General features: G+C 37.0%; 5 protein-coding genes across 12 annotated transcripts in view; 4 read left to right on the top strand and 1 right to left on the bottom strand.

Moving 5' to 3' along the window:
- Positions 1–1046: 1046 nt before the first annotated feature.
- On the bottom strand, positions 1047–6119 carry LOC147534894 (putative methyltransferase PMT26). Its single transcript, XM_086648987.1, has 9 exons — positions 5700–6119; positions 4005–5114; positions 3769–3918; positions 3197–3467; positions 2998–3108; positions 2720–2894; positions 2362–2634; positions 1685–1879; positions 1047–1516 (listed from the first exon to the last, which is right to left on the bottom strand). Exons 2-9 carry the CDS (start codon positions 5067–5069, stop codon positions 1288–1290), a joined length of 2469 nt encoding a protein of 822 aa, XP_086505113.1. The 5' UTR covers positions 5070–5114; positions 5700–6119; the 3' UTR covers positions 1047–1287.
- A 690-nt stretch (positions 6120–6809) lies between these two features.
- Positions 6810–12131, top strand: LOC147534893 (proteinaceous RNase P 1, chloroplastic/mitochondrial-like). Of its 3 annotated transcripts, none has more exons than XM_086648989.1 (7): positions 6810–8628; positions 9521–9610; positions 9695–9876; positions 10468–10588; positions 11146–11214; positions 11306–11737; positions 11853–12131. In XM_086648989.1, the coding sequence occupies exons 1-7, from the start codon at positions 7465–7467 to the stop codon at positions 11916–11918; spliced, it is 2124 nt and encodes a 707-aa protein (XP_086505115.1). In that variant the 5' UTR covers positions 6810–7464; the 3' UTR covers positions 11919–12131. The 3 variants fall into 3 exon arrangements, with proteins under 3 accessions (XP_086505115.1, XP_086505116.1, XP_086505114.1); XM_086648990.1 differs by having other exon boundaries at positions 6901–8628; positions 11306–11734; positions 11793–12131; XM_086648988.1 differs by having other exon boundaries at positions 6901–8628; positions 11306–12131.
- A 131-nt stretch (positions 12132–12262) lies between these two features.
- On the top strand, positions 12263–15032 carry LOC147534892 (STAY-GREEN-like protein). The gene is made up of 5 exons (XM_086648991.1): positions 12263–12933; positions 13037–13219; positions 13783–13941; positions 14192–14338; positions 14591–15032. The coding sequence occupies exons 1-5, from the start codon at positions 12694–12696 to the stop codon at positions 14723–14725; spliced, it is 864 nt and encodes a 287-aa protein (XP_086505117.1). The 5' UTR covers positions 12263–12693; the 3' UTR covers positions 14726–15032.
- A 1026-nt stretch (positions 15033–16058) lies between these two features.
- On the top strand, positions 16059–17269 carry LOC147534891 (uncharacterized). The gene has a single exon (XM_086648986.1). The coding sequence runs from the start codon at positions 16129–16131 to the stop codon at positions 17197–17199; it is 1071 nt and encodes a 356-aa protein (XP_086505112.1). The 5' UTR covers positions 16059–16128; the 3' UTR covers positions 17200–17269.
- A 4332-nt stretch (positions 17270–21601) lies between these two features.
- Positions 21602–27382, top strand: part of LOC147534890 (putative leucine-rich repeat receptor-like serine/threonine-protein kinase At3g14840) — a 31809-nt gene continuing 26028 nt past the window's right edge. For 3 of the 6 annotated variants that reach the window (XM_086648980.1, XM_086648979.1, XM_086648978.1), the window contains exon 1: positions 21814–21958. In XM_086648980.1, coding sequence (XP_086505106.1) covers positions 21829–21958 — 130 coding nt within the window. In that variant the 5' untranslated portion in view covers positions 21814–21828. Of the gene's footprint in view, positions 21959–22130; positions 22304–27382 lie in introns of all 6 variants that reach the window. The other 3 variants (XM_086648983.1, XM_086648984.1, XM_086648982.1) reach the window with 3 other exon arrangements.

Genomic DNA, 27382 nt, shown 5'->3' with positions numbered 1-27382 from the left:
TGTCGGTTGTGGGTGGTGGTTGTCGTGATAGTGTTGCGAAAAAGATTGAAAGTTGAGTTCCACAATTGACTTGGTTCGTCAACACATAGGCATGGTAAAAACTATAAACGGTAAATCCCACAAAAAGTACCAAAAAAGAAGACAACAAAACAATACCGCCCCAAAGGGGTCCTTTTGCCTCTAGACACGGAGGACCTCTATTAATGGATCATTGTAAAACATAATAAAACGATAATGTCTCAAAGGAGCCCTTACTCCTTCAAGCATGGAGGTCCATGATGGATCTCCATTAATGCACACTAATGAAGGTCCATCAGCATTCAGAAAAAACACGCAATAACTGCGTGAAGGAGCTCCTTGCTTCTTGAAGTAGGAAGGTCCATGATGAATCTATGACATTTAAGAAAAACTAGTAACTACTTGGAGAAGCTCCTCAAAGAGGGTCAATTAATGATCTCATTCTGAAAAAAAGGTCCGAGGAGCAAGAGGTCCATAAACCCATTATGGAACTACATTTATGTTAATGGAGACCCAATAAAATGTCAAATCGGTCTTCTTAGTGTGACCAATTTTCTTAGAAAAATAAAGTTTATAACGGAGAATTCAGTGGAACTCTTAATCCACTATTCACTAACGGATCATTAGGAAAGTGATAGAAAAACATGATATTAATAGAACAAAGATTATGGCATGTATTGAAGAGGGACAAGTTTTGAGGTAGACATTATGGATTGATGGGTGCTATTATAACACATGTACCAAAACAATAAGATCCAAAGTCATTTGGACCAAAATAGGATCCATCATTATATCAAATCTTTCACAGGAAAAAGAAAGTTCAATTCCAAAAATGCAGAAAAAGAGTTTTTTTTCGTAAACAGTAAGATTCGAACTCTAGTATTTGTGGTGAAAAATTATACATATTACAACTCGAGCCAGTAAACTTCACAAAAATACAGTACAAGTAGATTAGAGATTCAGAAGATGACTCTAGAAAGATAGCTTACAATGCTCAATCATCACGGCAAAATCAATTAAGCTCTAAATTTCCAAGAACTCATTCACTTTTATTTCTCTCCTATACTTAATATCTTAATCGAATAAATCACATTCTATTGTAAAAAATAATGGTTCTGTGCTGTACGAACACAAATAAATGTAGTTACAAAAATGAAATATGAAAAATAAATAATACATGAACTAGCTTATCTACTACTCTACGGACCTAGAGATACAAATAATTATCACAACCCTGGATACTTTAGACGATGGAACAAGTAAGAAAGCTTAAGAAATGGCTGAAGGTATAGTTTCAACCTCTTTCGGACGCCACATTGTCTTCTGAACACATAGCAATCCTTCGGTTTCCTTGGTGTAAGTCAACCGGATCTCCCATTGGAGAGACCTTGCCATATTCTCAATTTCGTTGATTATCTCAATATTATCACGCACAATTAGTTTTCCTTCTGGTCTTAGTATCCTATCGACTTCTGCAATCACTGCCACTAAGTTGCACCTGCACTCATCATGATCGATAAAAGACAAAATAGTAAGTGTTTCGAGATAAATACATATCAATTACCACGGCTACTTAAATTCAAGAAATTTTTTGAAATGAATGGCGGCTTAAAAGTGATGGGGCAGTACTAATAACATAATGAAAAGTTGAAGATGCCACACATACCTGGTTTTGAGTTTAGAGAAGAGATGATCAGCATGAAGAAGGTCGTAGGATCTCGGGTAGGTGTTAAACGATTCACACCAGTCGTGATAAATACCGAATAAACCCCGTTCGTAGATTATAGGAAGTGTATCGGGTGAATCAATTGGAACCACATTCATCACCCACACATTCAAGTCCTTCAGAGCAGCAGCGAAACTGCAAACTCAGCCATTGAAATAAAAAATTAGAACAAACTAAAGTGATGATAATTAAATCAAACCATGACTAGTTAAAGCTCGTAAAAAGTATAGCAACAAAAACTAATAAAAGAGTTTATGATCCTCATTCCTCCAGTTTGAGACAATCAAGAATATCCAACTTCCATATCTTTGGTCTTAGCATATTTTAATTCTAAGCTTCATGACAATAGAATCCTGAATACCATCTGTTTTATTAGAAGAACAGCTTATAAAGTCTCCGAGAGGGGATACGTTCAGACGGATTGGAATCTCAACCTTACAGAGATTAAATTTTGAGAGACAATGGCCGCCGTACTCGGAATCAACGGTTGCAGATATCAGTAATTGAGGAGTCTAGAACCCACATAAGACGGGCCAATTCATGACATGGAAACACTACATAGACATTTCCCTACTGGGACCAGGTGCAGAAGTTCTCAGTGTATTAAATTTCCTTACCCTCCATAAACGGATCTCATATCCATGACATTTCTCACGTTAGACCAGCTAATTCCCATCCCATTAAGATATGAGTTTGTGATGACACGTTTCCAGTGGTTGTAATCAGCTGTGAAATCCTCCGGTGCAGCTTTGCCATAAACTCCAACTTGAGAACTCTTCAACCAGTAAGGTGGTCTTTCCAACCTCACCGGCCATTGCTCAGGCCATTGAGACCCACGTTCTGAGGCATCTGCTGGCATCTTGTGCAAGCAATCTTGCAAAGTAACATTCCTGCACAAAACAAAAATAACATATTTACCTTGGAATGAACTCAACACAAGACAAACTTAAATTAATCAGTTAATTCCGAGCTTACCAGGCAGCATTTGGATCATCAGATTCTTTACATATAGGGGGTTCATTTGTTGGTCTCTTATTATAGCACTCATTTGATAAAGGCTTTCTATATATTGCTACTCCAATGCGGTTCACTTGATCTTTCTTAATCACCAATAGGTCCCAACACATCTTCTTCGTCAGTTCAGACATTGCTGCAATATAATTTTGATCAAAAGAATAGATAGTCTTAGAGAGATGAAACATCAGCCTTCTTATCCATCTAAACATCACGAAACAAGGAAAAGAAAATATTACCATTCCAGATTCCAACATCCTCTTCTTTCTTTTGGTAAACTGGTGTAGCTGACCATACAAAGAATCCACCAGGTCTAAGCACACGATTCAGCTCTAAGAGAAGTTTACCACCTGCATATATTTACGTTGCAGTTAAGTCCAATGATAAGATCTTAAGCAAATTAAGGGATGAAAGTTATGAAAATTCGTAGTAAAATACCTTCAATATGCCACGGAACTCTGCACCGAGCACAGTGAACAACATCAAAGACCCTACCAGGGAATGGAAGTCTCTTTGTGCCCATGACAGCTGATACAGCTGGAATACCCCTTTCAAGTGCAAATTGAACTTGAGCTTCATGTTCATCCTTGGGAGCGAATGACATAGCAAGCACATCTTTGTCAAAGAGAAATCCCCCGAAGCTAGCAACTCCGCATCCAACATCCAGTATCACACGGCTTTGCTTTCCCCATGCTATATCAGGCATAGCCTGTGATGAGATTAATATCAAAGATATTAGGTTTCATGGTCAAATTATATCTTTAACTTCTTCGAGTTATCGAGTAAGAGCAATTTTCAACTCAACCTTTAAACGATGAATGTTTAGAGAAAATGATATCATTCAAAAATACCGAAATATCGTGAGAAGGTCTTAATTAAAGCTTGGGAGTAATACAAGCATGAAACATATAGATTACATACTAGGAAGCATGGAGTCATGACACTTTAATTAAATATAAGCATTGTAAGAACATATATTGGTTGGTCAAGGAAGGAAGGCGAATTCTTACTTCTTCAATAAATTCAATATAATGCAAGGCGCCCCGCTTAAACTGAGTGCCACCACCAGGAAATGTGAGGTACTCGCCGCTAACTTTCACCCAATTCTGATGTCCCTTTATTACAGCGAGTTGGGTGTGGGGAACATTGGAGTACCATATCTGCATGATAAACATTAAAGACATGATAACTGATATCAAGAAAAGCAAAATAATGAACTTAGTTGCAACTGTAATGTAGTGCTTACCTTGTCCCTGCTTGTAGGCCACTGAATTGGCTTCTTATATCCTTGAGGAAGAGGAACTAGGCAAGTAGGGCCCTCTTCAGGACAGTGCCTCTCTCTATGTTCATAGTGCTTAGTAGTCGGGAGATGCCTAATGGCTTTTATATTATCCAGACAAGGTATATAATCTGGTCCAGCAGTGACATTACAAACCTTCCAGCTGTACACAGGAGCACTCTCATCTTTGGTAGTGGAAGATTGCTGTACTTCCTTTTCCTTTTTTGACTCTACAGTCTGAGTCGACCATGCCCCGTTTTGTGTGGTAGTCTCGTTTAGTATCTCCGACTGGGCTCCGTCAGGGAAAAATTCACCAGGAGGCTGGTTCTTGCCTGTACTTTCCTTCTTCTCGTCAGTGGAGCTCTCCTCCTGTTTCTCTTGATTATCTTCCCCATTTTCCTCTATCTGGCTCTCTGGTTTATCATTCTTGTCATCAGATGGGCTTTCCACTGATTCCCCCTGTCCACCTTCACTTGTTTCACCACCTTCAGTTTCTTTCTTTTCAGATTCTGAATTCGATTCCCCATCCGTTGTCTTTGATTCTCCAGAATCTGTTTCATTGTCAGCGTTAGATGTATTTTTGGGTTCTTTAACATCTTCCTTGTTCTTCTCAGAGTTGGGTGCATCATCAGGGACATTATCCTTGTCCCCAACCTTGCTCTCCTCCGGGTTCTCCTGCTTTTCTTGAGAGGTATCTACATCTTTTTGCTGAGACGACTTTTGATTGTCTTGGACTTCAGAGTTGCCTTCATCCCGAGGTGAGTTACCAGTGGCATCTTCCTCCTTTGTATTCTCAGGTAAATCTCCCGAACTATTTTCAGATTGTTTAGATGCAGGAGTCTCAGTTACCGTTTGTTTCACTTCCGATTTGTCATCTTGAGAAACGTCAACGATTTGCACAGGAACCACAGATCGAGATGATATCATCCAAACACCAACTAAGCAAAGAGCAAGAAACACGACGATAACAGGTGTCGAACAGTAAGATGATGACCTCCTACCATCAACTCTCATATACTTCCCAAGAGCCATTTTCTCTCCTCTTTGGGCGAAAATAATCCCCGAAAAAGTACACCCCTAAATAGACACAGAATCAAAGATCAAAATCAAACAAAAAACTCAGTTTTATCGATCACAACTCACAAATATGTTCATGACTAGCAAAATTAACCCAAGACACCAAAAATTTGAACTAAAACACAGAGAACTTAATAAGTGCAAAAATCAAACACCCTCTTAGTATTCAAGCTGAAACTATACATAAAGAGATTTAAAAACTAAGACTTTCTATATGAAATAAGTAAATTAAGCAAAATAAAAGTTAGGGTTTTTCTTGCAAAGAATCAATAACAAAAAAAGGAGTTGACTTGCAATGCTGATGATTAAAAGATCAAAATTAGTAATGGGGTTAGCTTATCAGTCCAAATCAACATATAAAGAAGTAACTAAACTAAACTAAACTAGATCATGATTCAATAATAATAGGAAGTTGATAAGAATTGTTAACTGATGATTATCTAACAGATTAGAAAGGAAAGTGAATCTAGATATAATTGACAACTAAAAAAGATCAAAATCAGCTCAAGTAAGCAATATGTTATTTTCAATCTAAAAAAGAATTGAAAAAAAAAAGAGATCTTGATCTAGATATAGTAAATGTACCTATATTATGGATCAGATCTGCTTGTTGATTTTCTTTCTTTGAAGAAAGAAAATATGAAATAGTTAAGGATCTGAGAAGACGTCGTCTTCTTCTTCTTCCTTTTCTTTTCTTTCCTTCTCTGACGCTAGCCTAGAGAGAGGATGGATGTAAGCAACCCTCTCTCTCTCTCTCTCTGTTTGAAAAGAAGCCCAAGTCCTTTTCAGTAACTTGTAGTCCTATGTTCGAGATTCTGTAGGCACTCCTGCTCTTATTTTCACATGACCATTTTCTTGACTGATATATTGATTTTGACTCCTCAAATGTCAACCCCCATCAAAGTCAAGGAAGTTTTATTGTCAATGTCCAAAGTTTGAAGTTCGCCGACCAGATGTTGTCGACCAGAGAAGAGGAGGAGGTGAAGAAGGAGAAAGAAGAAAGAAGAAAGAAGAAGAAGATAGAAAAAAAAGGGAAGAAGAAGAAGATAGAAAAAAAGAAATGGGTTGAAAGTCGCCGACCAGATGTTGCCTGTCGATGACCTTTTGACACAGAAGAAGGAAGATGGTTACAGCCCTCAAGACTACATTGCTCTTACCATTATTGGGATTGTCTTTAGCGAGTCTCTCTTTGACAACTTTAGGCATTTCCAATAGAATCTCCGCAAAATTAAATGTGTTATTTTCATTGTGAACCCCCTAAAAGTCTCTGGATTCCAAAATGGCTCATTATTTCCAATTATCTGTTGGTTAACTTTAACAATTAACGTTCTCCATCTCTTTTCATTTTCCATTCAAAACTTATTCTTCCATGTCATGTCTCTCTTTGTCCCATAATGGGTCGGCGACAAATGGGCGGAGGATAGCCACCCTTTGTCAGATTTCTTTTTCATTATCTCTCTCTTATTCTCTCGACCCAAATGAGGGTTTGAATTCTTTGTATGGGATTTCAAATCAATCGACTAAGATTTGAAATCTTGGCGCCTAATCCTAACTTATGTCTTCGTGGTCTTGTCTAAGACGAGAGACAACGAGTGAGAGAGGGAGATGGAGATAAGAAAAGATATGATGTTAAAGAAAATGGTGGTAGTGGTGGAAGGAGATGAGAAGTTTTTTTTTTCTGATGAAGGTGTCGTGTTTTTTTTTTGGGTCGTGGACAAGTGGTGGTTGGCCTCCTTTTCTATAGTCGCCTTGTCATAAAAGAAAAGTTCCATCAAAGGCTAAAGTTGACTAACGGGAATGTGAAAAAAGAGTGTTGTTCATCTTTATGGATCATTGTGAAGAATTAGTCATCGTTAGGGGCCAAAATGGAAATGACCCAACCTCTATCAACACCCTGCTGTTTCGGCCATTACAGCCTCCTCCTCAATATCATACTTTCTCCCTCTCAAATCCAAGTCTCTTCTTCACTCCTCGAGCTTCACTGTTGAAGCAAAAAAACCTCCTTCTCCCCTATCTCCATCGAGATGAAACCCTAACGCCAGAATCCGAATTACACTCAAGGTTTGACCTCAACCCTATCTTTCTACTCTCAATACAAGTCAAAAATGTCATTTTTATGATTATATTCTAGATAAAATTGTCAGGATTTGACAATTATTACAGTATTTAGGGTTTGGGTTCAGCTTGATTGTAAATTTTCTCATTGATTTTGGGTGCATACGTTTTCTCCATATTGTTTGTTTCTGTTATAGTATATGTGTAAAGGATAAGTTAAGATGAAAAAATTGGGCTAGAAAAAGTCTGATTCTATGATAAAAAGAACATAGATATTGGGTGAGATTGTGAGAAGATGTCTCTTTCTCATTCTATTGTCAGAAATTCATCTATTTTCACTTTCTTCACCAAAGCTCCAGCTTTCTTCTTCAGTTTTAATGGTAGTATTGGTAGTTTTAGTTTCCGAACTCGCCGTCGAGGTTTTCACCATTTCCCATCTCCCCTCCTTCATCTGAACAACAATAGAACTATTCCTCCATTGAACAAACAGAAGCCAGCCCATCTCTCCACCTCTGTACCTTTGGCGACGATACCTACTACTTCATCAACAATGGGTGTGGTTACTTCTAATAAAGCTAAGAAGAGAGCCCATAAGGAATCTCCAGAAGGGTTGTTTCGTTTTAATCTTGATATGTGTTCGAAACGTGGTGACCTTATCGAAGCCCTTCGACTCTATGATGATGCCAGGATTAAAGGTATGCAGCTCTCTCAACACCATTATAATGTTTTACTCTATATATGTTCTTCTTCCACAACTGATCCTGATTTGGGTCTCACAAGAGGTTTTGAGATTTTTCAACAAATGGGTATTGATAAAATTGCCCCAAATGAGGCAACGTTTACTAGTGCGGCCAGATTGGCTGGTAAGAGGGAAGACCCAGGGATGGCTTTCGAATTAGTGAAGAAGATGATTAGTAGTAATATTCCACCAAAACTTAGGTCTTATGGACCAGCATTGTTTGGATTTTGTGAAAAGGGGGAAGCAGATAAGGCTTATGAAGTTGATGCACACATGGTCAATTCTGATGTTTTGGCAGAAGAGCCAGAGTTAGCTGCATTATTACGGCTTAGTTCGGAGGTAGGGCGGGGAGAGAAAGTTTATGAGATGTTACAGCGATTGCGGGGTTCAGTGAGACAAGTAGCCGAAGAAACAGCTGAGATAGTTGAAGATTGGTTTAAATCTGGTTCGTCTATCGAGGTTGGTAGGGATAGTTGGAATGTGGAAGAAATTAAAGAGGGTATATTGAAATGTGGTGGTGGGTGGCATGGAAAAGGGTGGTTGGGTAACGGTAAGTGGAGCGTTGTTAGAACGGAGGTGGACAAGGCTGGTGTTTGTCTTAATTGCAGAGAAAGACTTGTTTGTATTGATATTGATCCATTGGAGACGGAGAATTTCGCTACTTCATTGTCTAGCTTAGCTTGCCAAAAAGAGGTCAAAGCCAATTTCCAGAAATTCCAGGTTTGATTTTGCTTTAGTTCTTTAATTGATGTTGTTTCGTCTTTTCTGGAATTTCTTACTAAATGAGCCAGTAAATGATCTCTTTAGTTGTTATGGTAACATCAAACTATATTGAATCCAAGGGTAGAGAATAGAGAATCAATGGATCAAACACATCGCTAAAACCCAACATCATTTTGGAAAGAAAAGAAAAGAAAAGAAAAGAAATGTAAACACCTACTTCAGTGTCACATCTTCTAGTTTGTTTCTTGCCTTTGCTCTCTGTCTCTTCTATTCGTACATATTAAAACAGCAGGACTTTAAGAGTATAATGTCTTTGGTTGCGAAGGTCACAAAACTTCTTAATTCTGAAGCCCGTTACTCAAGTCGTGATTACGATATCAACTCTTTATCGGAAATTTTCTGAGATTAAAAACCAAGTGGATCAATATTTGATGTCACTATTGTCTCTTTGCATTGGATGAACTTGTGCAGGGAAGCTGAAACTCTTGGTTTATGATCCAAATATTGGTATTGGGTACCTCATTTGTACTACTATAGCTAGTGACGCTGTGAAGTAACAGATTGCTGATTTATTGCGTCTTTTCGACCTATTTGATACATCAGAATAACACGTTATGTTTCACTTCCACAATCTAAAACTACATTATAGCTAATTCTAAGTACACGAAAATACGTCTTTGCTTGACCTATCTACTTACCAGATGTTATGTCGTCTTGTTCAAATGGGCGGAAGATATAAGTTTCATTCATTTAGTAGATGGTCGCAACTTTACTACCTTTATTTATGTGATTATAGCTTATACGATTATAAGATTATATCTATCAATTAATCATAAAAAGTTGTCGAATATCGTATTACTTATAAAGCTAAAGTAGAAACTGGTTCCAGGAATGGCTTCAGCAAAATGGTCCATTTGATGCTATTGTAGATGGTGCGAATGTTGGACTTGTCAATGACCGCGCATTGAACTTTACCCTGGTAAAAAAACTAGAACCTTGAGTTGTCCGAGTTTTATTTTTTCGCTTCTGACAAGAGTGTTGAAACTTCTCATTTCTATGGCAGCTAAATAATGTTGTAAACCGGTTGCGTCAAATGAGTCCATCAAAGAGATTGCCACTTATTATTTTGCATAGTCGTCGTGTGAATGGTGGTCCTGCTGCGAACCCAAATAATAAGAAGCTAATAGAAAGCTGGCGAAAATCCGGTGCTTTATATGCCACCCCTACTGGATCAAATGATGATTGGTAAGATATTATTTTCTGGATCCCAGCTTACAAACTAATGCTTTCAGCATTGATCCACGTATTTTTATTTTGAATGTCATCTTTATCTGAATGTGATTGCCCTTAGTCAAGTCGTACATATCTAGTTTATATGGATATCTATATAATAAGGGAGGAGGGTATCTTTCCCCCTCCTCCCAATGGCCAAGATTTACTCTCTCATGTTTATCTCTAATGGTTGGGATTCACTTTCTCAAAGTTTGAGAGTTCAGATTTGATTAGAATTCATTCTAGGGTTGAGATTATAAGAAAGAACGTATTTTCAAAGATCCCATTTTTCTTTGAGAATATCCAAATTATTATTGTAGGCACCCCATTTACATATGGATCCCTTAAACTTCAGCCTTTGAGGGTGCCTATAGCTGCAATGTGGGGCGCGTTAGATCAACCACAATTATCTTAAAGCCAACCTCACGTGACGCATCTGATAGAACTGTCCGTGCCCGACGGGCACGAGTTATACCCTCGTTCTTAGGTATGCATCAACTTCTTCCTTTAGTGTGTGAAATGGCTTTAGAAAACCATTTTATGTTTGTTTGTCATGAAATACAGGTATTGGCTATATGCGGCTGTTAGTTCCAAGTGTTTGCTCGTTACAAACGACGAAATGAGGGACCACTTGTTCCAACTGCTCGGGACTAGCTTCTTTCCAAGATGGAAGGAAAAGCATCAGGTCTGTTTACTCTCTCTCTCTCTTCCAGTTAATACACAGTTGGTCACTAATTTAAAAGCTCGGGAAAGATTTACCAAATATAAGAAAATTGTTATACAGTTTTTGGAATAACAGACTTGTACAATGTTCCCAGTTAGGCATGTCTGATTTCATCTTGCTGCTTATTAGATATTTGAATCTTATTCTCTCAAATCTTGCTTATATGAAACCTTTATCCATTCAATTGGATCGGAGTCTTGAAGTGAACATTCCGCCAAAAGACTGATAAATTGAGAGCTAAAAGCCTAAAATTGAGATGAAATTCTAAGTTGTAGCATAACTTATTTCAGCCTTAAATCCCGCAGCATGAGTTAATCTGCTGATGGCCTAGATATGAGTTTTAATTTTATGTGCATGAAAAAGTTTGTTCTTACCCCGTAGTTAAAATAATCTTCACATATGGCACAAACATATGCACCACATCAAAACCGGTATCACGTTCTTGATCGACATCGGCTACAAAAGAATTATTTTTCATGCATATTTGTGGTTTTGAGCCAATCTATTGATCTTGACAGGTAAGACTGACAGTCTCACGCCAAGGTCTGGAACTCCACATGCCTCCGCCGTATTCAATTGTCATACAGGTACTACCAATCCATTACCATTGCCTGTGTTCAAATGGTAGTTCAACTAAACATTCTCTATAAGCTTAACAATTGAGTTAAAAAAATGCAGGAGTCGGAAAGGGGAAGTTGGCATGTACCAACAGTCACAGGTGATGACATTGAGGCCCCTAGGCAATGGATATGTGCGACTCGGCCCTCGTCACTGTCTGTCACTCCAACTAAACAAACAATGGTTAATTTGACTGAAAAGACAGTGGCACGAACGACTCCTCCAACTTCACAAACACGGGTTAATTTGGCTGAAAAGACAGTGGCACGACCGACTCCTCCAACTTCACAAACAAGGGTTAATTTGGCTGAAAAGACAGTGGCACGAACGACTCCTCCAACTTCACAAACAAAGGTTAATTCGGCTAAAAAGACAGTGGCACGAACGACTCCTCCAACTTCACAAACACGGGTTAATTCGGCTGAAAAGACAGTGGCACGAACGACTCCTCCAACTTCACAAACGAGGGTTAATTTGGCTGAAAAGACAGTGGCACGAACGACTCCTCCAACTTCACAAACACGGGTTAATTCCACTGAGAAGACAGTGGCACAAACAACTCCTCCAACTTCACAAAAACGGGTTGATTTGGCTGAAAAGACATTAGCACAACCGACTCCTCCAACTTCACAATCACGGGTTAAATTGGCTGAAAAGGCGGTGGCACGACTAAAGCTTTCTGATTCTTTTCGGTAGAGCAGGACTTCATAGGCTAGAGCAGGTTGTCATTTAACTTTGTATCACCATTTTTCTCATTTATTCCCCCAAATGAAGGAATAATCATAGATGAGTTATTCACATATTTATTTTAGGCATCCCTTATGATCATTAGGTCCCAAAAATGATATTGTTCACATTAAATTTATCATTTTCTTCCTTTTTGGTATATTTTTTTCCTCTTCTCTCATCACAATTAACTAATTGAATTCCAAGTTTTATACCTTACTTGTAGAACTAAAGTTGAAGAGAAGAGCAAGACTAAAAGAATGGTACTAAAACTTACATGTTTGGGATTAAGGATTAAGTATGTCTTTTGATGTGGTGCCATGTCATCCATTTTGATTTCAATAGTTGTTTATAAAGAAGAAAATGTTATCCAATGAAATCACAACTAGTGACGTGTCATTATTTGTATCACTTTTCCTTCTTTATCTTTTATCTCACAACACACAAAAACAACCTCCTCTTTTTATTCAAACCAATTAGTATATGCAACAAAAAGAAATGTGTGGTTTTTCCTCTCAAAATTATTGAGTCCACATAATCTCACTATACTCTCATTGGCACCACTACTCTCTCTCTCTCTCTAGTTCTTCCTCTTCTTCTCTCTGTTTCTCTCTTGATAGATTTGACTCTGTCTAGAGAAATTGGTATGAGGTGAAAACAGAGGAATCATGAAGAGAAGAGATTGATCAAGAAAACTACTCAAAATTGATGTTAATTGTTCCATGGCCTGTTGTTATTCACCATCTCCATCTCCACCTTCATCTTCTTCATCTGATTCTTCTCAACTCAAGAGGAACTTCTTCCTCTTCATTACTAGTAACAACAACAATAATTGGTCATATTCTTCTTCTTCAATTAAGAGAAGAAACATCACAAGTTTTAAGTCCATTTCTTCTTCTCTCACTGATCAAAGAACACCAACAAATTACTACCCACCTTCCTATAATCCTCTTGTCTACCAGGTACCCTCTGTCTCTCTCTCTCCATACTTACTCTTTGTCTTATAACCATTAAAATATGTTGAATCAATGAATGTGAATGTTAATGTTGTTTATGTGTATGAAGGCAGCAAGGTTATTAGGGCCTCCAGCAAGATTTGAAGCTTCAAAGTTAAGGGTAGTGTTCATGGGAGAAGAAGAAGACAAAAGTAGATTGAGCAATGTGACTCCAAGAACATATAGTCTCTCTCACTGTGACCTAACTGCCAACCTTACCCTAACCATCTCCAACACCATCACCCTTGATCAAGTATATATACATTTCTTCTCCTTCTACTCAATTTCACTATATGTATATGTGTGTGTGTATCTGTGTGTCGAAATCGGAGATGGGTTAGATTTCAATCAGACACTTGCATCTTCTTGTCTTCTATGAAGTTGAATTAATGGTTCAATGCTTGGGCATTTAGAATTAAAATGATCATATGAATTAAATCGGAGTCCGGCTTTGATACCCATTAGTTTAGAATCAAGAACTCAAATGATGTGGTTTTTCCACATACCAGGGCTAACTAACTTGGCATGTACAAATTACCCACCTAGACCTTGTTGATGTCCATTACGAGCATTAAAAACTATGAAATGGTTCCGAATCATATCTTTGTGTACAAGTATAGTAGTATTATATATATACCTTGTATGAATAGGCTGATATTTCTCGAGTAAGAGACATGGTCACTTAGTACCAATCCTTAGGTTCCTACATGAGGCCTAAATTGATTTCAATCATATCTGATAATCATCGAGGAATTAAGATTACGCATATTTACTGTTCTTCTTTTTCTTATTATTTCCGTTATTTATATGTGAAAGTTGAAAGGGTGGTACAATAGAGATGATGTTGTTGCCGAATGGAAGAAGGTGAAGGAAGAGATGCGTCTTAATGTCCACTGTCATGTCAGCGGTCCTAATGTCTTGTTAGACGTAGCAGCCGAGTTCAGATATCATATCTTCACCAAGGAGTTGCCACTGGTGAGTTCACTTCCAATTTTGACTTCTGATTGAAGCACTAATTTCACGAGCCCTTCTTCATCGATGTGAATGATATACAGACAGGGCATTATGTTAATTGCCACAGGAAGTCCCCGTAAACTCCTTTAGTATCTTAACGAAAAGTTATACTTGAGGATAGACAATATGTGAAAAATTTAAAGCAAAAGATATCCTTTCTAGGGTTTATTGTACAAATGTTATGCAATTCACGACTCTCAGTCTCATATAGGTACTTCAAGCTGTATTATACGGAGACTCGATGCTTTTTAAAGAACACCCGGAGTTAATGGAATCGTTGGTTATGGTGTATTTCCATTCGAGTTCCAAGAAATACAATCGCGTTGAATGTTGGGGTGCTCTCAAGAATGCCACACAGGTAATGTTTGCTTGATTCATAGATACTTCTTTGTATGCCAATCAAAAAGATAGTGGCAAAGCTTAATACCTTGTCGTTTTGGGTACGGATATCATTGTACACATTCCTTCTTCTACATGCAGCAACAAGTCCGCCCGATAACTTAGAGGATCTTAGGGTCCGTGGGCACTATATATGCGGGCCTACGGGCAATGCTAGGTTGACACATTTTCTCAACACACTTCATAATATTGTTCTTGTTTTTGTATTTAGGGGAGGCAAGAAGATCAAATGCAAAGCTTAATAAGTATAGGAGGTGAAAAGGATGGTGGTAATCGACGATCTTCTTTGCAGAAATGGGGAAGCCCAAAATCAATATTCCAAGCCCTAGTTACCTTCCTTCTATAAGTTGAATCATATATTATTAAAGATCATGATCTAGAAACAAACATTTTGTATAAACTGATGATTCTTCTTAGCTAATTGAACCATGCAAGTCTTGGTTTTGCGGGTTTTTTTCTTTGTGAAACTAAACATGCAAGGAGAAGCTGCATAGAGATGGATGTAAAATGGTAAGGGGAAGTGAAAGCTTGACCTAAAAAGTGTATTAGTTACAGCAGTTGGGCTGTTTGATTCTTTTGCTATGTAACAACATTTCTTCAAGTCTTATCCATTCATATATATACTCTTGTGGTTCAAGAGAAGAATTTTCCTACTTCTAGTTTTACTTGTCCAATTTTTATGTTTTTGTAAACAGCAAATATAGGCCAAGACCAAATCTCATGTTGGACTTGGTTAAAAGGAATATGCCAATTGTTTTTTAAGCTTGGCTATGCATGTTCAATATTATTTTATGCTTCCACTTAAGATATTTTTTACGGTTTGAGCTTCTTGTGCAGCTAGAGAATCTGTATGAACCCATGCAAGCCAAGTGCCAAATATTTGTAAATTTGTTCAATCCTTAGGCGCACAATCCAGAGCAAACCTTACTAAGGAGTTGATGTTAAAATCTTCAAGAACAAAATTGAGCACATTGACCCTTTCTCTTAAAGGTGTACTATAGAGAGAATGGATTGAACCATCTAGCACATTAACAAGTTGCGTCTTTGAATTCTAGGTTTGGAACACGGGCTTGGTTGGGTGCGAAGGGGTACTTAGGTCCTAGGTCGCGGATGGGCGCAGAAGGTTGCGCAAGAAATTCAAGAATTTGCTTAGGTTGTTTAGTCAGAGCAAGCTAAGCTAATTTTGCTGTTATAGTGCTTGTTTTGATTTTTCAAGTTCAAATATGCGTTTTCTTCAAGAGAATCTCATTATGGTTTTATTTTTCTTCAAAATATCTAATAATGGAACTTGGGTAGTGATAGTAGCGGCGGTAGCAAAGTCGTAGTAGTGGCCGCCATCACAGTGCGATCCATCTTTTTATTTTATATGGTCAGACTCGAAATTTTAGGAAACTACCTTGATCATGACACTTAAATCACCACCTAAAATTCCTTTCAAACTAACAAGAAGTTGTATGTGAAAAAAAGTGAAGGCCCCATCAACATAAAGTAGAAACTAAACAATGACTTGAAAAGAAAAAAAAAAATCATCAAAGACTCCAAATATATGATTCTGTTTATATCCGTTACTCAGTCCACCAACGGTCTTTTACCCGCCTCTCCAAATTCAAATAAAAGTTAAAAAAAAAAAAGAGATAGTCCCACTTTTTAAATTAAACTATTTATTCACATAAAATCCATCTTCATCAATTTTGTTTTAATTTACTACTCAAATTCCCCCTCCCCTCTTTCATTTCCAATTTCAAAGAAATGGGTTCTTGCTTTGGCAAATATAGGTCTAAATCTAATCCTTCCCCAAAAGTATGCCCTATCCAAGATAAGCTTGTTATCATCTCACAATCTCAATCTAAACCTCATACTAACACTCTTTCTCTCTCTAAAAGGAATCACCATCAACACATTTCACCTTCACCTTCATCTAGTACTCTTACTACTACTACTACTACTAGTACAAGTTCTTCATCTTCGTCCACTTTGTCGTCTTCGTGTTCTTCTTCGTCGACTTTGTCATCTTCATGTTCTTCTTCGTCGATATTGTCTTCAAAAGAAAGATCATTTTCAAATGAGTTCTTATGGTCATGTATTAAGGAAAACCCACACGTAATTCGCCCTTTAATCGATCAAGGAAATGTCCTTACATGCGAAAATTCAAAAAAATTCAACCCACCAACAACTAAAACTTCACCATTCTCAGCACCATTCTCACCAATTGAAGTATCATCAAAACCTTCAATAATTTTGCCTCAGAGGAAAGTTGAGTTTATATCACAAATCAAATCTTCTTCTAGCAATTCCCCTGTTGTTTCTCGACACGAGAAAAGCTTTCGAAAATCATTAGAACCAGCTAGAGATGAGAGAAACAAAAACAATCTCATGAAAAATACTACAAATTCTCTAACTACTAGAAGGAATGCATCTACAACTTCTTCTCCAATTCGTAGTAGTACTAGAACTAATAGCAATATCAGTAATGGAATATCAAGAAATTCATTTTCTCCATCAAAGAGGATGAACAATGTTCATCAACAAGACAAATTTGGTACGAATTTTCGATATGGAAGTCCGGGTAATCGGAAGAATCAACAGAACATTTACGAATTGCCGAGGAAAATGGAGACTTGTACTACTACTCATCATGTTCATTCTGATCAATATCATCAAAATGACCATCAAGTACCTGTTAATGATGATCAATGTGATCTAACAAATTCTAATGAACTTGAGTTAGATGTGGTTTCAAGTTTAGATTTGAGTTCTAATCAGGAAATAGATGACTTTGATAACCCTTTAATCTCTTTGGATTGCTTTATTTTTCTTTAAACACTAATTATTTTGTTCTTATAATATACTTCATTGATTTGTTTGTGATAAAAGATTTTTTTTTCCTTTTTGTTTGTTTGTTTTGAAGCTTTTGTGTTCTTTAATTTGTTTCACCTTCCTTGATGGAAAGGTTTAATGTTTGATTGTTGATTTGACTTATGGATTGAAATACTAATACTTTAATACATAAAAAAAGAAGATATAGATGATCAAAATGTTCGTGATTGAAGGTTTTGGGCGGAACTTTGAAATGTCCGTAATTGACTGGCCCATACATTAAAATTACCCACGGTTGAATGCTGCGGACATTCACGCATTCTGGAATGTCAAGTAAAGTCACACTTGAGTCTTGACTACCCCTTCTTAATACGATTGGAGCCTCTCCTTGAGTCTTGGCCCAACAATTACTACTTGAAAGTCTTGGGAAATTGGGTCAAATGACCTTTGACCCAATTGACTTCGGTGGAATGACCCTTATTTCTCAAGTTCCTTGAAATGACCCTATTTTTGTCATTTTCTTCCAAGTTTGCCCCTCAATATAAATCGAGTCTAGATTTTCTAGACACCCGATTTTGACCAAACCAAGAAACCCCCCCCCCCCCCCCCCCCCCCCCCCCCTCTCTAGAACGAAATTTGATGGGTTCTTAAAGTTTTCAAAATCATTCCTGTGAGAATAGTCCCACATGGGAGAATGGGTAACTAGCAACCAAAAATATAAAGTATAGGTCCTCTCCACTCATTGCCAATTGGTTTTGAGTTGGATGGCCACAAACTTAACATGGTATCAGAGCTAGGCCCACACGTGATAGGCTTAAAAGCCACACGTGCTCCACGTCACCCGTAAAGAAAAAGAAACACACGTGTTAGGCTCAAAGAACGCCACACGTGAGGGGGCGTGTGAGAATAGTCCCACATGGGAGAATGGGTAACTAGCAACCAAAAATATAAAGTATAGGTCCTCTCCACTCATTGCCAATTGGTTTTGAGTTGGATGGCCACAAACTTAACAATTCCACCCTTCCCTCTTCAATTTATATGGCATTAATCAATGCAATTGAGTCTCAATCATGAAACATCTTGAATCTTCTCTCCCATCTCTTCATCATCGGAAATTTCGCCCAAATTTTTACTTGGTTAGGGTTTGGTCGATTTGTTGAGGTAAGTTCATCTTTGTTATGGTTTTACCATATTTCATTCATTGTTAATTTGTTTCATATTATAGGTCGTTTTGTTTGGTTTTGTATGAGTTTTGATTTATTTATGTATTGTTCATCTTCCTAAGGTTTACCTTGTAATAAGTACATGATTACATTGTTTTATGTTATGTTTTGGTTGTTTATCTATTGTGTATTGTTAAATTCATCTTATGTGTTGCTTATTTTTCAATTTTGGCTTGGGTTTGACCTTAATCTTATGGATTGATTACTTTGCTTGACAATGTTCACCATGTGTTTGTTAATAGTCTTCAATGAATGAAAGTATTGTTAATGTTGTTGAAGTTTGTTCATCATTCATGTGTTTGATAGTTGTCCTCAATGGCTATCATATTCATATCTTTAGGTATTAATGTCTTGCGACACATAAGATAACCTTTTGTGAATGATCCCACTAAAAATATTTGCAACGTGACGAACAATTGAAAGAATGCTAGACATGATTTGTTAATAGTCCTCAATATTAGTAACTTATACTAGTTCAGACTCAGTCTAGACTGTAACCTATACAAGTTTACTTTCCTCGATGAAATCGGTGTTATATATATATATATATATATATATATATATATATATATATATATATATATATATAGCTTCTAAATGTATCTATTTTTTGTTGATAATTGACCTTGTGTTTCCTTGTATTACTTAATAATCTTCAAGCATAAAATCTTGTTTTGTATGTATTTTGGAAGTTGGTAGTACTTTTCATACATGCAAATAATGAATTTATCTTTGTTTTGTAGGATAATTTCTAATGAAATCCGTTAGCGGTTGGTTATTCCATGGTGGTAGATTGTAAAATGTGAATGACGAAATAAAGTATATTGGTGGTAAACAAACCGAAAAAGTTCTATCAGACGGGAAAACACTTAGAGAACTTCGTGAAGTTTTTAATAAAATAATATGTGAAGATAGGAAGAATAGTTTGACAAAATTGAGTTTTATGGTTTCGGGGACAATTCAAAGTACTTCACATATGGAAATACTTCGACTTATTTTACTTTGATATCTATTACAATTTAGTAATATTAATTTGAATGCTTAAATTTCTTATGGATTTGTCCACACAGTGTGAGAGTAGACATTGAAAGACTCCTTGAGATGGTCTGTCTAGACTGAGACGGTCTGAGTCTAGACTCCTGCAGTCCGAGTCTAGACTCCTGGAGTCCGAGTCTAGACTCCTGGAGTCCGAGTCTAGACTCCTGGAGTCCGAGTCTAGACTCCTGGAGTCCGAGTCTAGACACCTGCAGTATGAGTCTAGACTGCTGTACTCTTGTCATATAATACCGTCTAAGTTTTTTGTACAACCATGGAAGAACATAAATTTACGTCTTGGAATAGTCACATACATACAATGAGTTCACAACAGAATTAAAAGTGCACAAAGTAAAAGGTCATATTACATTAGAATATATTTCATTGGAGATACATTAAGAGACTTCACAAATAATTTTTCTTCATCGACACAACAATCTTTGTGACAATATCTCTAAATCTTTCTTCTCTGTTATTTGGGTCAAATTTTCAAACATTGCAAATCAAAAATACAAATTCATTCACCATGTATCGAGAAATCGTGGCATATTGTCAAAAATAACCGTTTAAGGTCTGAAAGTTTTGTAGCTTTTGCTTGCTCTAAAAAATAACGAAAGGAAATCATCTTTCTTAAAATTTGCGTTCAAATTATTACTAAGGTGGTAAATGCATGCACCGTGCATTGCATCAAGAAATACAGTTTGAACTCCTTTTCTAATCTACCACCATGAAATGACCAAATGCTCACGGATTCTATTAGGAATTACCCTACAAAACAAAGATAAATTCATTATTTGTACGTACTAAAATTACTACTAACTTCCAAAATACATACAAACATGAGATGAATTCAACATGTAAATTGACAACACATAAGATGAATTCAACATGTAAATTGACAAAAGCGAAGTACCAATTTGAAAAGTAACACTCTCCCACCCTAAAAGTGTTTCATCCAAATTTTCAGGAATTATGCTTAGTACCACATGCATTAGTGCAGAAAAGGATGACCATAAACAAAAGAACTTTATACACATTATTTTTTAGTTTTAAGCAGCAACTTGCATTAACCTTCATTACAAAAGTCAGCTTCTACACCATATGCCAGGTTCCCAAGTAAAAAACAACAGTTCTGAAATATCAGTTTGGTCGTGGAAATATTGTGAAAATGCTGAAGATAGATGAGGAACTTTTGTTTTGTGTTAAAAAAAGTAACTTCATCTTATAAATTCTTGTAAGTTCTACAATTTGTCATGACATCTATATTATTTGGTTCTGGTCCAAGAATAAGGAAGATGTTTGTTGTATACACCAATTAAGGAAGATAAATTCAAGATGTAAATTTACAATCAAGCAATACATAAGATGTAGTAATGAAGATGAAGTAAGAACAAACTTCAACAAACATGAATAATATTTTCATTCATTGAGGACTATTAACAAACACATGGTGAACATTGTCAAGCAAAGTAACCAATGCATAAGGTTAAGGTAAAACCCAAGCAAAAATTGAAAAATTAACAATATATTAGATGAATTTAACATTAAACATTAGATAAACAATCAAAACATAACCTAAAACAATAGATAATCATGAAGTTGTAAAACTCTAGGAAGATGAACAATAGCTAGATAAATCAAAAACCAATTCAAAACCAAACAAAACAACATATAGTATGAAACGAAATAAAAATCAAGATGAAATAAGGTAACTATAACAAAGATGAACTTACCTCAACAAATCAACCACCCTAACCAAGTAAAAATTTGGGCGAAATTTCCGATGAAGAAGAAGAGATTTAAAATTGAAACCCTAGATGGGAGAGAAGATTCAAGATGTTTCATGATTGAGACTCAATTGCATTGATTAATGCCATATAAATTGAAGAGGGAAGGGTGAAATGATTTTGAAAACTCTAAGAACCCATCAAATTTCGTTCTAGATAGAGGGGGGGTTTCTCGGTTTGGATCAAAATCGGGTGTCTAGAAAATCTAGACTCGATTTTATATTGAGGGGCAAACTCGAAAGAAAATGACAAAAATAGGGTCATTTCAAGGAACTTGAGAAATAAGGGTCATTTCACCAAAGTCAATTGGGTCAAAGGTCATTTGACCTAATTTCCCGAAAGTCTTGCATCTTGACTTAAGGTCTCCGGCTGCTTTTGGGAACTTCCAAATATCGTCCAAAATAAAGACAAAACTTATTAAAGGCAGAAGTTTGTCATATGAGGGAAAATGAGATTGGGGTACACGTATGACGTATCCAAGTAAGTTCTTAATATTTTTGTTTCTTTCTTCTTGTCTTCAATGATTTTTCTTTATAATTCTTTTAAATTAGAGCGAGGGAGATATAAAAGGTTAGGCAAGGAGGGAGATGGTGATGATAATGGAAGTGAAGGGATCATCATCATGTGTTTTGTTAGTTGTGCTTCTAATTGGCTTAACTTTGACTAGTTGTTTCTCAACATTTTCAAATGGAGCTACTAATTTACCACCTGATGAAGGTAATTGCCCTGAAAATCACATTGTCTCTAACCATGTGTGGGATTGCTTTCGACAAGATTATCTTTAACAATTTTGGACCTTGCATATAAAATCTCCCTTAAAATTTACGAGGGCATTGGTATTCGATTTTTTCGATGGGTAGTTGATTTTATTGAGGATTGAAACATGCAGTGGAAACCCTAAAAGAAATAGCAAAGAAGTTAGGGAAGGAAGACTGGGACTTCAGTGCCAATTCATGCAATGATTGGAAATGGGTAAAAAGCGATTCAGCTGATGACCTAAGGAAGAATAACGGGGTCGCCTGTACTTGTACTTCTTCCTCAATATCCTCTATTAGAACTGTTGTAGATCTAGATTTAAAGAAGAAGTGAAGAAAAGTATAACTCTTTCATTATCATGTTCTAACCAGTTTCTTACAAGAGAAAATACCCTAGATAAATGGAAACATTCTACATTGACTATATTACCCCTTACTAAACTATATATTTACATATATATATATATATATATACATAAGTCATAACACCAACACCCCCCCTCAAGCTGGAGAGTAGATGTTCGAAACTCCAAGCTTGTTACATATACTTTCTAATTGACTCTTGGGAAGAGCCTTTGTGAACATATCTGCGAGTTGATTAGCAGAAGAAACAAAAGGGGTGCATATCTCTTTAGTTTGGAGTTTGGACCAAATAAAGTGACAATCTACTTCAATGTGCTTAGTACGCTCATGAAAGACAAGATTACTTGCGATATGAATAGCAGCTTGGTTATCACAATAAAGAGGAGTTGCGCTTGAAGACGAGTAGCCAAGTTCAGCTAGAAAAGATCTCAGCCATACAAGCTCACATGTGGTATGTGCCATAGCACGGTACTCTGCTTCTGCACTAGACCGAGCAACAACAGATTGCTTTTTACTCTTCCAAGCAACTAGGTTACCCCTAACAAAAGTACAATACCCTGTTGTGGAGCGCCTATCAGATGGAGATCCTGCCCAATCTGCATCCGTGTACCCTTCAATGTTCAAGTGTCCATTGGGACGATACAATAAACCACGACCAGGTGCTCCTTTAAGATATTTGAGTATCCGAATCACTGCCTCTAGATGAGGACCACGAGGGGCAGTCATGAATTGGCTAACAATACTCACAGCATAAGCTATATATATATATACATAAGTCATAACACCAACAAGAACAGTCTGCCATGTTAAAGTCATGTGAGTTTTCCTTTCTCAACTGTTGTTATCTTCTACCAATTTATCACCGCATTGGGATATGTCTCTCAGCGTCCATGACAATTCAACAGTCGGTGTAGCTAATACATAAAGAAGAAATGAAAGGTATACAACTAGTTAAATATGTTATTATTTAAAAGGTTATTTAAAAGGTTACGGTGTCCAGTGTCTGATCCACATAGGGGCGAGGGTAGGTGATGTGACACGAAAATGTCACATTTGGAGAGCCTAACTTAGACTAACTAGTGCTTTTCGAGTGTTATCAATAATATTTTATGTGTTTTTTATAGCGTGTGATTCGGAATAAAAGGAGTGAATTATCACTATCATTTCATGTGCTCAAAACGAGAGAAAATGACTTCAAGCAAATCAAATGACAAGTGGAGTTAATGACGAGTCCGACGGTGAAAACGAAATTCAATTCGGAGATCGGACGGGGAAGATACAAAAGAAAGAAGCCAAAGTCTTTTCTTGAAGGCACTCCCCTTGGTTCTAAATGTACAGACAAGGTGGAGGCACCTCTTGATTTCTAAATCAAGCCCAAAGGCCACAAAAACCAAAGAAGAAGAAAAGAGTAGAAAATATATGGGCACTCTTCTTTGGTCCAAGTCAAAATGAAGACTTAGTCAAGTTTGACTAAGTCTAGGGTTTGTATATACACAAGTTAGAGAAAGGGGTCAAGGGGGGAGACTACTATTCATCTTCTTCCCCAAGCAAGAGAGAGAAAGTATACGGGGTCAAGTTATAGTAAGTTAGTAAATTCGTGAATCGTCCCAAGGAATAGGTAGGTAACTTCGGATATTGAATGCGGGTTTAACCCAATAATCAAGATGCCAATAGCTAACTTAGACTAAAACACACACCCAACAAAAACTTGATAGGCCTAAAATAGGTCTATTCCCGCAAGTATACGGGGTCAAGTTATAGTAAGTTAGTAAATTCGTGAATCGTCCCAAGGAATAGGTAGGTAACTTCGGATATTGAATGCGGGTTTAACCCAATAATCAAGATGTCAATAGCTAACTTAGACTAAAACACACACCCACCCCACTCATAAATTTGATGTATGATTTGCAAGAAATAAGAAAATAAATAAAACTAACTAAACTATCTAAGTGAGAGGTGAGGGAGATTCAGGAGAAGAGTCGCAAGAAGTCGGACAAGATTCGGGTGAAAGTCGAGTGAGAGGGATACTTTGGTTCACAAGATTGATAACGATTTCTACTAATTATCTACTAGAATGGAAAGTTAATTAACTTCACCCACATCCATTAACACTCCAAAGTATAATGCGTCACATTAAGTATAACCGATCACAAGTTACTATGCATCGACTATCTACCTATGTACGCACTATCTAATTGCGTGTCAATAAACGATTAAGATTGAGGCCTCTAATTCATAAAATTAGACGAAGTTTATTGAACTCGCATTTACGAAATAATAAGTAATTCATCATAAATCAAATCATGCTTCACAAGTATTCGAATACAAGAGTTAGCTAAAATATTGAATAAACAATAAATGGAAAAGAAAATGATGAGAGAATCCCCCTTTTTCGATGTGGTTCGAGGCTAAGATCGTCGGAAAATATGAGTCGTTAGTTGCAGCCGATCTCCCCTTAGCAATATTCTGGGTTCCCCATAGCGACCACCATCATCTTCTCCATTTAGAACTCAGCCTCCATTAAAGCTAAACCCTAGTTTTCACTCTCTAGCAATCTTCAACCAAAATCAAATCAAACTACATGGGAAGCTAGATCAAGACATGGGGAGTAAAAGTCCTAAGTTTTCGGACCAAGAAGGTTGCCGGAAAAGCAAGAAAATCCGGCCAACTTTCCGGCCAAAACATGGAATCCGACCATGAAAACTTAGACCCGAGCCGGATGCATCCTGTGGAAGCGTCCCGTGAAAGCAGCCTTGCTGTCCCGAGCTTGCGGATGCGTCCCGAGCCTGCGGATGCGTCCCGAGCAAGCAGCAGCCGCATCCCGTGAAGATCCGGGCATGGGAAGCTTCCACCCGAGCTGCTGTCGCGCCAGAGCAGCTGCTGGTCGCTTCTGCTGCTGCTAGCGTGGTCGCGTCCCGTGCTCCGAGCAGCTCCCGTGGTCGCGTCCTCCCGTGCTCCTGCAGCTCCCGAGTTGCTGCTGTTCCAGCCAAGCTTAGGTCGGCCTTAGTGCTGGCCGGCCTAGCTTGGCCGACCTCTTCTTCCTTTCTTCTCTCTTTCTCTTCAACACCAAAACCTTCCTTGATCAAGAACACCAAACCCTAGCCTCTAGCTTCTTTCTCTCCCTAACTTGTTGTGTAGCTTGGTGAAGAAGATGAATAGTAGTCTCCCCCCTTGACCCCTTTCTCTAACTTGTGTATACACAAACCCTAGACTTAGTCAAACTTGACTAAGTCTTGGACCATTTTGACTTGGACCAAAGAAGAGTGCCCATATATTTTCTACTCTTTTCTTCTTCTTTGGTTTTTGTGGACTTTGGGCTTGATTTAGAAATCAAGAGGTGTCTCCATCTTGTCTCTACATTTAAAACCAAGGGGAGTGCCTTCAAGAAAAGACTTTGGCTTCTTTCTTTTGTATCTTCTCCGTCCGAACTCCGAATTGAATTCTGTTTTCACCGTCGGACTCGTAATTAACTCCACTTGTCATTTGATTTTCTTGAAGTCATTTTCTCTCGTTTTGGGCACATAAAATGATAGTGATAATTCACTCTTTTTATTCCGAATCACACGCTTGACTCCAAAATAAGTACCTAACATAAAAAACACATAAAATATTATTGATAACACTCGAAAAGCACTAGTTAGTCTAAGTTAGGCTCTCCAAATGTGACATTTTCGTGTCACATCAATAGTCTTTAATTAAAGGCTCTTAAAGTCTTGAAATCAAAATATTATAGTTAGGAATGTGAAAAGATAGACCAAAGGGTAGTCAAATATGTCTAAATCGATCCAAACGATGCGTGTCTCTGTAAAATTGTGAATGCATTTTATTGGAAACCAAGAAAATCAAACGGAACCCATGAGCCTCTAGATAATTTAGATATTATAACACTATACTATACCATGTTATATGGAGTAACTTATACAATTATATATAATGGTAGGTGAAGAGTTTTCAAAATATTTCATAAAAAAAAAAGAGTTTTCAAAAATAAAATGGTGGGTTAAGATTCTATCAAAGATTAAGGGTGTGGCCATCGGGAATAAAAAAAATCTTCGAAAAGTCTATGTTTCTTCGTAAAATTTCCAAGACATACTTTCCTTTGCGGAATAGAAAAAAAAAGTTTAAAAAGTTAAGTTTAAGTAAAAAAAAAAATTATTTTTTACTGTAAGTCATTTCTTCTCCTGCATAACTTCTAGATAAATTTTTTGTTCTTCCTTCTCCGTCACTTCTCTTATCTTCTCCAAATCTCCAACTCCTACTACCCTTACTTCTATAAATATAGAAACATAGTTAGAGAGACAAAGAAAGAAAAAATATTACTATATATCTTAGAAATCATCAAACAAAATCTCTTGAAACTCTTAATACTGCAAAACAAGTTTCTTCATCCATTAATCTTTCCTAAGAGAGTTAACACATTTTAAACCATAGAAATCAGTTAATTTTGAACCCTAAAACATATTTTCATCACTTATAAACACATTGGGTTTGTTCCCCATGTGTTTTAGGATTTAGTGATTAGAAGAAAACAAAGTTTTGAAGAAGAAGATGGAGAAAAGAAGAAACACTTGGAAGGAGATTAGAGTTCGATCCCTAGATGGAGCAATCCAGTCCCAGTCGGTTGGGGTTGAGCCCCAACCAACACCTTTAGTCGACCCTAAAATTAGGGTCGACTGAAGGTTTCCTAACATGTCTGTTGGTAGCTCAAGGGTATGTTGGGCTTCATCCTAGCCGTTGGATGAAGCCGACGGCTAGGATTTTCTCCAATTTTATTATTATTTTTTCAATATAATTAATTTATTTTATTTTTAAAAATTTTATTTTTGTGAATTCTAATAAAAACTCACATTAATAATTAAAATGCATCCCACTAACGTGTCAGTCTCTGAATAATTTTTAAATTTTAGAAAAAAATATTATTTCGAAAATAGTTCATATATGTGTTTCGTACGTACTCAAAATCACACACGATTTTCGCACATCCATAAAAAAATTACACACGCGTTTCTCACAAGTGAAATTT

This window comes from Eschscholzia californica, unplaced genomic scaffold (assembly GCF_041429995.1).
Source record: "Eschscholzia californica isolate CP2 unplaced genomic scaffold, dmEscCali1.0.p SCAF_6, whole genome shotgun sequence".
NCBI classification, from domain to species: Eukaryota; Viridiplantae; Streptophyta; class Magnoliopsida; order Ranunculales; family Papaveraceae; genus Eschscholzia; species Eschscholzia californica.
Note: the sequence above shows the minus strand (reverse complement) of the source record. Positions and strands in the feature narration are given on the sequence as shown.

Bases quoted from the DNA above. Each gene is read 5' to 3' on its own strand.
- LOC147534892 (XM_086648991.1), top strand. From the start codon at position 12,694: ATGGCCTGTTGTTATTCACCATCTCCATCTCCACCTTCATCTTCTTCA. The intron at 12,934-13,036 runs GTACCCTCTGTC...ATGTGTATGAAG, and splicing joins ATAATCCTCTTGTCTACCAG to GCAGCAAGGTTATTAGGGCC. The intron at 13,942-14,191 runs GTGAGTTCACTT...AGTCTCATATAG, and splicing joins TCACCAAGGAGTTGCCACTG to GTACTTCAAGCTGTATTATA.
- LOC147534893 (XM_086648988.1), top strand. From the start codon at position 7,465: ATGTCTCTTTCTCATTCTATTGTCAGAAATTCATCTATTTTCACTTTC. The intron at 9,877-10,467 runs GTAAGATATTAT...CATGAAATACAG, and splicing joins ACTGGATCAAATGATGATTG to GTATTGGCTATATGCGGCTG. The intron at 10,589-11,145 runs GTCTGTTTACTC...TGATCTTGACAG, and splicing joins GATGGAAGGAAAAGCATCAG to GTAAGACTGACAGTCTCACG.
- LOC147534894 (XM_086648987.1), bottom strand. From the start codon at position 5,069: ATGGCTCTTGGGAAGTATATGAGAGTTGATGGTAGGAGGTCATCATCT. The intron at 1,880-2,361 runs GTAAGGAAATTT...CTGAGTTTGCAG, and splicing joins ATGAGATCCGTTTATGGAGG to TTTCGCTGCTGCTCTGAAGG. The intron at 1,517-1,684 runs GTATGTGTGGCA...TGATGAGTGCAG, and splicing joins TTCTCTAAACTCAAAACCAG to GTGCAACTTAGTGGCAGTGA.
- LOC147534891 (XM_086648986.1), top strand. From the start codon at position 16,129: ATGGGTTCTTGCTTTGGCAAATATAGGTCTAAATCTAATCCTTCCCCA.